The 11,936-nt window shown below is 38.9% G+C and overlaps 1 protein-coding gene across 2 annotated transcripts; it reads left to right on the top strand.

Moving 5' to 3' along the window:
• Positions 1-5,472: 5,472 nt before the first annotated feature.
• etaa1b (ETAA1 activator of ATR kinase b) lies at positions 5,473-10,162 on the top strand. 2 transcript variants are annotated; one of them, XM_032553864.1, is made up of 6 exons: positions 5,473-5,820; positions 5,993-6,160; positions 7,097-7,161; positions 7,258-7,358; positions 7,473-8,746; positions 9,278-10,162. In XM_032553864.1, the coding sequence occupies exons 1-6, from the start codon at positions 5,658-5,660 to the stop codon at positions 9,388-9,390; spliced, it is 1,884 nt and encodes a 627-aa protein (XP_032409755.1). In that variant the 5' UTR covers positions 5,473-5,657; the 3' UTR covers positions 9,391-10,162. The 2 variants fall into 2 exon arrangements, with proteins under 2 accessions (XP_032409755.1, XP_032409756.1); XM_032553865.1 differs by having other exon boundaries at positions 5,474-5,805; positions 9,278-9,418.
• Positions 10,163-11,936: the final 1,774 nt, after the last annotated feature.

Below are 11,936 nucleotides of genomic sequence, written 5' to 3'. Positions count from 1 at the left end.
TTATAGCATATTGGAAGGACATTTTGTTATGTGGCTCAAATGAAATATCTAGGGGGTTTTTCGGTTTCATCAGGTTTCAAAATATCAGAATTTTTATTTTAAAACAATGGGTTGCAATACATTTGTTTTTTAGAAAATAAAATAATTAATTTGAGAAATTTACGAATTTGTATTTTTTACTCTAACTCAATAAAAATACTTAATCCACCAAGAGAAATGAACTGAAATGGAACGGTTTGGTATGGCTGCGAAATTGCTTGTGTGGAGGTTCAATATTAAGTAGATTGCACAAAAAAAAATGTAACACAAAGGTATGAAATAAGATGCAGTTCTTTTTTGTGATGCCAATCCTTCATTTTAAGTTTTCCCTTAAAAAAAAGTTTCCCATTTCAAGGATCCACCACTTCGCTAGCATTTGTGACTTCCCTATCAATGGCTAACAGGTAGGTGTGTTGGATGAAATGGGAATCCTCCTAACTCTGTGATCACTTTGCTCCTTCCTTGTTGTAATCCCAGCCCTCTCCTGCTTAAGCAGAGCTCAGTCGGATGCCCTTTAGCGCTTCTTCTTTTTAAAATTTTATTTGATTTTTCTTTTTGTGCCTCATGTGACCAGAAACGTTTTCTTGGATTCTGTTCAGGTCGACGCCAAACCTCCTCGGGCTGCGTCCAAAAGCTGCAGCCGAAGCCAGCAGCTCTGACAACGCAGAGCTACACATTGTTTCAAACGCTTTCGCTCACAGTCCCGGGCCTTGGCAGAATATTGTGAAATGGGCCCAGCTTGGCGAAGCTTGGCACGGTAACCCGGGATCCTGGAAGCCTTCCACTTCAGAGAGCTCCGCCACATGCTAACTGTCATCCGCGAGGCACCGCTAGCCCAGAGGGGGTCTGACAGGATGGGTGTGTTTGGGGGTGGAGTGTTGTTATAAACATTGGGATGCACCCTTTCCATACAAACACTGGAGATGTGTCATCAGAGACCATCAGGGGTGATTATTATTTATGCCGACACTTTTGTGAGTTTAGCTTTTATCCTCGCACAACTGGCAGCTGCCCAGTGAATCGTCCCTTGGATCCACAGCAATGATGAGTCTCCGCTACCTCACAGCGTACACCAACACACACCCACACACACACACACACTCTCTCTCTCTCATTGCTGTCTACGCCCGGTATATCCCTTGGCATGTTCGCTCCTCCTTCATAAACACTAGCAGCTGCTTGGGCAATTAGCCATTAGCTCTTTACTTTTTACTATAATACCCAGTCCTCAGAAATCCCCACAATTAGCTCCTTAATTGCCTCTAAACAACCCAGGCGTAACCAATAAATAGAAGAAGGGGGTAGGCAGCTAGGGGTGAAAAGACAGACTTATGGGAATGAAACATACCAGCTTGGAAAGTATACATAAAAGCCTTATTTCTCCGCCGACCTCGCGCAGCCTATGGCGGGATTTTTGTTTCCCTGCCCAACCCCCTGCCCTTTTTTTTTCTGCTTCGACACAGTTGTGGAATGGAAAGCTCACAGAGGAGAGGAGAAAGAAAAAAAAAACACGAGTTAGGCTGATGGCTCATATTCAGATTCAAAGTGACATATCCATGCCCTTTATGCTGTGGTCTAACTATCACTTCTGAGGAATGCTAACGTTCAGTGTGACAGAGGGTGTTACTGTGACTTTTCGGCGGGCAGGAGACGGTGCCCCCCGGGTGTGGATTTTGCTTTTTCTTTTTTTTTTTTTTTTGCTGCGGCGTGATATGACACAGCTCGCTTGACGGAGCAATGGGGATACCCCCAAGATTAGCTGAATGCATTAAGGGGAGGCATAAAAACGTGGCTAACTGTTGATTAAATCACTGTTACATCCATTCTGGCGGTTCCAGTTAACCTCTTTAACATTGACAGCAGCTACGCCGCTAACATGACAATGGCCTCTAGGCAGAAATGTGCCGTTTGGTCTTTACAGTACCACAGTGGCCGTGTTTTTAAGAAGGAAAAAAGGCTCTAAATTGTCTCTTAAAAAGGTGAGAGTGCAAAAACTAATTAGTTAATAAAAATATTTACTGGTCTGTGCTAACAGCACAAAAACAACACATATTAATATTAAAAGGCTAATAAATACACAAAAAAGTACTTAACCTTCATTCCTTATTTGTGAGGTTAAAAAAAAAACATTTAGGACTACTGGCCAGGGATCTACGACATATTTAGGAAGGGCTATGGGCCCCTCCAGCCCACTGTTCGTAGTGCAACTGGGAAATACCTCAGCAATGACATGCGTTTCCTTTCCTTTAAGCTCTTGTGGATTTGATCAACACATGTTCCTAAGTATCCGCTGCTGTTTTGATAAAATAAGAATTATGCTTTAATTGTGGAAGTCGAGGCTCGAACACCAGGTCATCTGTTCGTAACAGTTGCTGGCGTTCTATCAAAGCAGCACGGTTGATTGGTGTCTCGGTTTCTTCGTACTGATAAACTGCTTCCAAATGAAAACAATCAGAGCAGAATCAAGTATAATCAAGGCCAGTAATTTACCGCAGCTTGAGTGCGCACGTGGGCCTGTGTCGCCTATTCCAAAATAGTTTCACTGCAGCGCAGAATTTCAATGGAAGATTTTTTTTTTTTTTTTTTTTTAATACAAAATCTGCATCCAGTTTTCCTTGAGTGTTCCTTATTGTGTCCTCTCATGCACAAACACAAAAACATGTACAGTATGGAAAATATCAAAAAGGGCTGCAAGCACCATCTAGTGATTTTTTCAGGAAATTACTCTGCAGAAAGTCAGACATTCAACTGAAATTATTCATTTTCTTAGTTTTAAAAATAATATATATATATATATATATATTTTTTTTTTTAAATCTGCAAATTTGAGAAAAAGCTAAATAAACACTATGGTGAAACACATGCAGTACTTTACAAAAATCTTTTACATTTTAAACTGCTTAAATTATTTACATAATGAGAAAACATTACATGAAACCAATAAACACCAAGTAGCATAAATCTAGAATGCTAGTTCTGTCACAGAACCGCCAGAAAAAGAGCTTTTCACTTCCTTATCATCCAAATATTTTAGCTATTTTTTTACTGAAATCATAAAAGTGAATTGGCATGACATCATTAAATAAACAACACTGATAACTTCACTGCAAAACTCAGCTTTCAGAGATAAGAAGAAGATGATGGTGGCATCTGTAAGAACACGGACATGTTGCAACAACAGCTTATTACCAACTGCTCTGTTGAAACCTTGTCATCACAAAAGTCATTTTTCGTTTGGCGCTATCATACTCAACTGAACTATTTTTATGCCAACAAAAAGTAAATAAAAGGTAAAATAAGTACTTTTTTGAATAAAATCCAAGACCTAACTTGACAAGTATTATCTGCAAGATCGAAGAGAAGATTAATGTGGATTGTTCCCCGACTGCTTTAAACAGAATTGTTTATGCGTAAAGGATTTTTTAAATAAAAGTTATTAAAGCCAGAACACACAAATAAAACTCCACACTGATAGTGAGATCAATAAACACATCACAAGAGTAAGATAAACAGTGAACATATACATTACATAATTTCTTAGCAAATGTGTGCGTGTATCCTACTGGATACAGTTTGGAGCTGAGAAAAGTAAAGATGAAGTCAGGATGTTGGGTTTTTTTTTTACCACTAAGAAATGTACAGTAAAAACAGAGCTGGGTGCAAAAGTATCGATTTCTACTGCAGAATGTTAAAAGTATAACTCTTTTGAAAACAACAAGAAAGACAGCAAGAAAAAAGGAAGGAAGAAAAGAACCAAATTTGTCAGCATTTTTCAACACTTAGCTATTGTTAAGTAGCTAAGTTACTTAACAATAGCACCAGTACTGGAAAAAAAATAGACAAAGGTCCAAATCCAGCGGCCTGCAGCATTCGACTGGCCTAAAATGCAGCACAGCAGCCATGTTGACTGGACTCCCTCTGAGGAGAGGGGACATCCCTAACAGCTGACCGCTTAAGATGCCTTCAGGGTCAAAAAAGGTCAAGTAAAAAACAATTATTTGTTTCTCTTTATTGAAGTGTACCGTAAACAACCGCGACTTTAAAACTGAGGCATACTCAGTCAGGAGTTTAGTATACGTGTAACAACCCTAAAATATACAAACCCATTCAATAAATTAGCAAATTATTGATGCTTGTTTATTTCAGTAGTGCCATCATATTATGTAGATTAATTGCACGCAGATCAATGTTTCATAGGCTTTATCGTTTGTTTGGTTTTTAGCCATTAAACATAATGATTAATGGCTGATGAAAATGCATTGAACATTAGAATATTACATCTGAACAACAATATTCAGAATATTACATATGCACCATAATTAAAGTAAAGTATATTTATTACCTGCTTAAAGGTTATTTTCAAAATATACTTTATTCTGATTTTTTTTTTATCTCATTTGCATCCTTTAAATAAAACCACCATCTCCAGAGAAATTTAAAGACTAAAAATAATCTCACATTTTTATATAAAAGGTATGAGTCAGGAGATGGGAACAAAAAATAGACATTATTTTTATATACTTTGGTACAATGAAGACAGACATTGGTAATAAGAGAAAGCATGGATCTACATCAAGTATTAGATATTTTTCAAGCGTATAATGTACCATATAGATAAAGAAAATTAGATGCTGAAAGAATACGGAATGGTGATTCAACAAAGGATTAGGCACACTTAAAGCAATGGCAACAGCGCAATTTCACTTTCAATAGAATTGTGTGGACTTTAAAAACCACCGTGCATTTCAAGGGTTTTCGAAGGACGTATTTAATTTTATTTACTTTTTCAATAAGGGTTGATGTTTATTTGATAAAAGTTGACATGATGTAATCTATGGTGTGTTTTGTGTACGTAAAGTTAAAGGTTTACAATACGGTAAGAAAACCAATCACTTAACAGACATTTTCTTATGATCAAAGCTATGAAGGCCATTTCCGCCAAGCAAGAAAAAAAATAAAAGCTCAACAGGAAGTCATAACTACGAGTCTATTCTCACAAACAGCTATGTTTATTAGAATAAAAGTCCTAATTTTGAATTTCAAAGTAATAATTTGGACTTTTAAAGTCATAATTATGAGACACAAAGTCATAATTTTGACTTTCAAAATTATAATTATGAGATAGATACTGTTTCTCTAAGGAGTCTTGTTCCTGCATCTCATAATTATGACTGAATCAAATAATTATGACATAAGTTTGAATTATGACTTTGTATCTTATAATTAGGACGTTTAAAGTCAAATTTATTACTTTGAAAGTTATAATTATGACTTCCTGTCGAGCTTTTTCTCTTTCATGGCGGAAAAGGGCTTCTATGCGATACTCACTGCTTTTTGAAATAAATAATTAACAGGTATAATGAATAAAAAACATTACCCTTTTACTTCACGCGTCAAATGAACTCCCAGCTCAGAGTCAAAACCTATTCGGCATCCGTAGGTTGCCGACGTCATGGGATAACAACATGGCGGCTCACTTCGAATGAATGCAACGACCCAAAACAGAGATTTTTCTACAGCCAGCAGGTCGCGAGCCGCGCTGCTTTCGGCCCTCCAGTATTCCCTTGAAACAGTTAACAGAACAATGGTAACCGGAACCGTTGCTGTTACCGTGAGCCATGTCGGAACCGGGGGCAGAAGCTGCTGCTGGCAGCCCTGAGTTCTTCGAGCTGTGGAGGAACATCTCTGAAGTTGACCGCGGCAAACAACAGGCCAGCAAAGGCACACAGCAGATGCTACCCACAGCAACTTCTCCTGGATGTAACGGTGAGGAAGAGGAAAGTAGTTCTAATTCGTTCAGGTTAAATCAGACATGTTGAAGATGAATGCTTACACGAAAATAGCCTCAATAATAGTCGCTATATCTGCACATTCTCCTATGAATAAATGAGCTGTAATGATGTTTTGTTTTGTTTTTTTGTCAAATTGTTTTTATTCGGAATCCAATGTTTAGGTTTCAGGACAACCTCTGAGTTGACTCCTGTTCGCACAGATCTGCGGAGTCCTCGGCTCCCAGGCAGCAGCAGCAGCAGGTTCCTTGGCTCTAACGTGACAGAGTCTCCAGGAGATGTTGAGGCTTCACAGGACATTTTCTGGGATGCCACATCCCCTACTCACACTGGTGACGAATCCACGCTGTTTGTCTGACTGGATGTTCTGATCATGTGTGAAATATATTGTCAACAAGGGAACCAAGAAGTGTAGTGACAGCCATTTTGTTAGAAATGGCTGTTTCTAACAAAAAAAAACAACTTCACATGGTTTTTCCTTACAAAGTAGATATGTGTACTTTGCAGATATGTGTACTTTGCAGCTTCCTTATCCAGCATGGTCTGAAAGTGAGGGTTGGATTCCAACTTAAAAGTGCTACGATTTCTAGTTTTTGTTTTGGGACATAGATCCTGCAGCAAGCAGAAACTTGCTGCTTGCTGCAAGATTTTTAGATTCTTGTAGTATTTGTTTCAATGTTAAGTTAATCTACTGCATATTCATCTATTACCCCTCCTTAGTATGAGTTGTTGATAAAGCGACTTTATCTTGGTACTATTGTGTTAATGTTAAAAATGACCATTAAAAAAACGATTTATTACTTATTTTTTAGGTAACTGTATGGCTGTGACTGTGTGGCACTGTATTAATAATGCCTTAAACACAAATATTGCTCTTGCATTAATAATTGCAAGCATAACATCGTAACTTGCTGAAGGGACTGACTTAAAGAAGTGTGATTTATATCAATAAACTCCACCCAGTAACTGCATTAAATTATATTTTTGAATTTACTGGCATTTATTTATGTTTAAATGGAACAAACAATTGAGAAAGCTAGTTTAAAAAAAATACAATTTCTGACAATATGGTCAGTTTTGTTTTTTTAACATCATTAATTGAACATTTTTGAAACAATAGATCAAAATTCTTAGAAGAACTTTTTCACAATAAATGTTAAACGACATGATAAATGCCCAACGCTATTGGGATGGAGGTTCACTGTACAGCTCGGCTTATGTTAATCAGATATGATCGCATTGCTTCTACCTTCCTCTTGTCCCTTTAGGTCGACGTAACAAGAACACCAGAGCTGTGAAAATCTCTGATATTGCTAACCGCATTGCTCCGAAGGTCAGTCGTTTCATCCTCACCTTCATCACTGCATTCATCCTCAATCTGAAAAACTTCTGAGAGGTTTTGTTTTCCTTCCATTTGCATCTTTTAAAGAATATAAAACCCAAAGTGACCGAATCCTCGCTGCTCCACTGGATGGACGATGGCGCGATCCCTTGCACCCCTGATGTTCCGAAGCAACGAGCCCGGAAAAGGTCTTCCAGATGTGAAATCCCAATAGCACTCTCAAGTCTCAAAGTCTCACACACCATTTTCACCTATAGAAGCTAATTCTTCTTACCTCTTGATAATTGTTTCACCCCAAACAGACAGAGCAATGTGAAGGATCTCCTGTCTCTTGCCAACCTGTTTGATAAAACCATGCAGCAAGATCAGGAGACTTCTGTCCAACAGGACACCGTCACCGGTAAACTTCGTGGCACTGCAGACGTCTCTGAAAACAACGTCAAAGAACCGAGGTGTCCATCTTTGTCGGAACAAGCGGAGGCAGAGCTTCGGGCTCTGTTTGACTCGTCCACCCAGGGAATCAGCGGCAGGTTGAGCGAAGGCTCGGTCTCTTCGCAAGACAGACCGGACCTAGTCGAGACTTTTGCCTTCATTGACCAGAGACAGTCAGAACCCAAACCAGCTGATAAGCACTCTACAAATAACTTGGTTGACTTTGAGGATGACTGGGACAATGACGACCTACTCAATGACTCCTTGATCTTGGCACTGACGCAAGATCCAAGCAATCCTCCTAAGACCTTAGCAAAGTCTCACACAAACACTACAGAGTTAGCTTCTGCTCTCCAGTCAACTTCGAATAAGAACCCGGAGAACCCGTGTAAAACAAGTTTCTGCTTGCTGCAGGATCTATGTCCCAAAACAAAAACTAGAAATCGTAGCACTTTTAAGTTGGAATCCAACCCTCACTTTCAGACCATGCTGGATAAGGAAGCTGCAAAGTTCGGTTCCACTGCTATACAACCCAAATCGAAGAGCACAGAGCAGAAACGTGCTACCACAAAGACGGACTCCAATCCCCAATGTGAAAAAGTCACTAATGGGGCGAAGTTTTTTCTGCAGGCCTCTTCGGTTAAAGACGTATCGGACAGTTTATGGGACGACGGCGATGATGACGCCCTCCTCTACCAGGTATGCGCCAGCGTGGAGAGGGTTTCCAACAGCCAGCCGGATGAAGCGTCTCCGAAAATCTGTGAGGGACAAAAATCGAAAGGGCCTGTAGACGGACGCCAGAACATGAGAGATCGTCATGTCAGCGCCGAATCCTCTGGGAGTTCTGGTGTCGGTGCGAACAGACGATCATCGGGTTCTTTCATTCGTTCCCACTCTCTGCCGTTGACTTCCTGTAAAACCGGAAACTACCAAGGATGGAACATTCCTCTGAAAGGCGGCAACAACAAATCGGGGATTTCGCAAAGATTCCCGGGTAGCCAAGTCGATCCGGGTGGAGATTTCTCCCATGGCAACGTGGCTATGAAGCCTCATCCAGCGATGACCAGAGTCGCCCAGAACTCCATGTCCCAGCATGCAGCATTCAAGAGGAATGTGTCTGACTCAGCCATCATAAACAACAAAGGTAAGATGGTAGAATATAATAAGAACTACACAAATTAATTAAAGAAGACAGTTTCTATTCACTATTATATATAACTTATTACTGTTATTAGTAATATCCTGTGACAGCAGTGGCAAAGACAAGGTAAACTAAAATATGACAAATTTAATGTCTCATAAAATAATTTAGTTAATTCTACCTTGTTTTTTAATCTCCGAAGTGTGGTGCTGGAAAAATCGAAAACTAAAATTGAAAACGCTTGAAAAGTGCTTGAATTTCACTGTGGGAAAAGTATACAAACCCTGGACCCAAGTCACACTTTTTAGATTTCTTTTTTCTAGAAGCCATTATTTTCCATCTGCTTTACAATTATTCTGAACTTTGTGTTGGATTGTCTCAGAAAACCTCAATGACGCACATTAATCCTTGTAGTTGTTAATAAGCAAAGCACTGCGAGATCACAAATCAGTCATAATGCCAATTTTCATTACATTTATCGTGGTCTCTTTTTTTTGCACCTGATTGTGTCCTTCTGTACTTCGGTTGTTCCAGTTTTTGTCACCAGCCAGACTGCGGGGAAGTGCTCTGCAGCGGAGATCGAGAGGAAGAAGCAGGAGGCTTTGGCCCGGAGGCGGCTGAGAATGCAAAACGCTTCAAAACCTTAGAGGAGCTCCATCCTGACTGACAAAAACGTCTCGTGATAATCAGTTTATTGCTGATAATCGGTTTATCATTTCAAACCAGCAGTGGCCTTACTTTCTTTCACCTAAAAAAAGTTCCCGTTAAAGGAAACTGTAGAGCTGCTCAGACAAATTGATTTGACAGTGACTTGAAGAACAGTTTTATTCCTTGGCTCTAGCATGTTTCTGGGTGGGAAGACTTTATATTTTACTAAGACTAGTCTGACTTGTTATCATTTGAGCTTGTTTCAGTTTCATGTTGATTTTGTTCAGATTTGAATAATTGTACCTCGTAGTTACGTCTCATTTTATACCATAAATGTATAAAAACAAAAATGCAGTGTTAAAATAATGGTATCCTTCACTTGGTTTATGTTGTACACTTCAAATATTGTGAAGGTTTTCTATTGTCTGAGTGAGTGAAACTGTTCTGGTTCATGTTTTATAAGTCAACAGTCAGACTTTGACGACTTTAGCAGAATCAGAGTTTTGAACATCACTGTAGCAGATGTTAGCAGAAAAGCTGTAGCGAATGTCTGATCTATTTTGAACCTTAAAGTAAGTTCATGCTGATGAGACTGATTGTGATAAGAACATTTTTGAATAAATCTTGACGTGACACTTTTTCCCCTCTTTTTTTTTTGCACAGATCTGAACCAATTGCTGTGCAAATTGTGTGTAGACAGCTGAGTCTGTGACTTTTTTTAACACTGCACTCCCTGAGTTTTTTCACAATAAACAGCAAAAAATGAACTGATTCTGAGTTATTTTTTGTTGTTGTTTTTTTTCAGTGTATCACATAAAATCCCAATGAAATATATTGATAATTGTGCATGTAGTTCAATGCATTTTTGACTACTTTTGCAAGGCACTGTGCTCTGACACCATGTGCACTTAACTTCAGTTTGAAGCAGCAATTCCCCTCCATTTATTTCCACATTTTAAATTCATGTCCATGTGTTAAGTCGCACGTTTAAAGCGATTAAAATAACCTTTGAATTAAAATTTAGGAATAAAAGCAAAAAACACAAGACACTCAAAGTTTTAGCATACAAATTTTATTAGCTTCTGAGTTTGAAATCACGTAGCACCGGTTCATTCATGTTTATTCTTCATTTTAAACATATCAGTATGTAGTGCTGATTCCAGCTTTGATAATGACAGCAGGAGTTAATAATTAATTTGTACTGGGACTGGTGGGTTGCTGTTTTGAACCCCATTCTTTGTCAGTCTCCACTGGTATCCTTGGACAAGATGCAGGAGGACTTTTGTCGTTTCACATTTGACCGATGAACAATCCTCCAGTCACTGGGTGGCAGCAGTGCTCAAATTTATTAGCCTATTAAACCCAGTAGAGGAAGAAGCCTACCAAACACACTGGCGTAAGCGGAGGACGAGAGCTGGAGAAGTTTGCATCAGTGAAGAGAAAAACGGTGGCAGAGGTCAGTAATAAATTTGATGGTAATGTGTTAAAAGATTTATATTTTTTCTATTTACCAAATAAGTATAAACAAGAGGCTCAATATTCCTCATTGTAACCCAATTTTTTGTACTACAACTCTAGTTTTTTTGACTGTAGCTCAAGATAAATGACCAGGAAATACGACAAAGCCCACATAACCAATGGGTTTATGTGAATACAAAATGTAATGTAAATACAATTAGCTGCAACAACTTAAAATGTAAATTTAGCAGCTAATTTTATTAATATTTTTTGATAATGAGGTGATGGAATCACTGCTGCCTGTTTGTACTAACAAATATTGTAATAATATCAGGTTCTCAATAGTATTTCAATTTGGGGGTGAAAGAATAATTATGAACCTTGGTAGGCGTTTGACAATAGTAAAACTAATTTCCCAACCCTGTTGCTAGGCTTGACTAGGCTAACAGAATAACATAAAGATCCCATTTTCAATAGAACATCACCTCATCTGTTCTCTGTACATTGTTTCCCTCCATATTTTGAGTTATGTTGCTTGGCAAAGTCAGGGTGTTTTCACACCTAATAGTCCCGTAGACTTGCTTCGATTGGGGATCAAGATTGCAACATTTGTTACATTTTCAGCTGCTGTGGTTTGCTTTCACCCTGCACTGTGTCAAACAAATCAAACCGTTTGAAAAACGCTAAGAACCACTGGAGGAAACATGAAGCCCTCTGAAGAAGACACCGAGCGCAACTTCGTTCTTCACAAAATGCAACACAAAAATATTGTCTGATTTTAACGGTTGTAGGATTTCTTTTGTCTTTGGTAAAAGGCCACCAGCCATGTATCTCTAGCACCAGACTGGCGTGTTTGTTTTGGTTGTATTTACCCAGAATGCACTGCTCGATAGCCCACTTCCTGCTTTTGGAGCGCTCGCTGGTCCGCTTGACATTCACATCCATTCAATTCAGTTCACTTAAACCAAACAGATGTCAGGGTTTTTAGGCAGATTAGAGTTTGCTTTTTTGATCTGCATCAGAGTTCGATTCACACCTCCCCCAAATGAACCAGACTTTCTAGGCAAACGAAATAAAGTATGATTAA

Source organism: Xiphophorus hellerii, chromosome 22 (genome assembly GCF_003331165.1).
Source record: "Xiphophorus hellerii strain 12219 chromosome 22, Xiphophorus_hellerii-4.1, whole genome shotgun sequence".
NCBI lineage: Eukaryota > Metazoa > Chordata > Actinopteri > Cyprinodontiformes > Poeciliidae > Xiphophorus > Xiphophorus hellerii.
The sequence above is the reverse complement of the archived record's forward strand: the minus strand, read 5'-3'. Positions and strand labels throughout refer to the sequence as shown.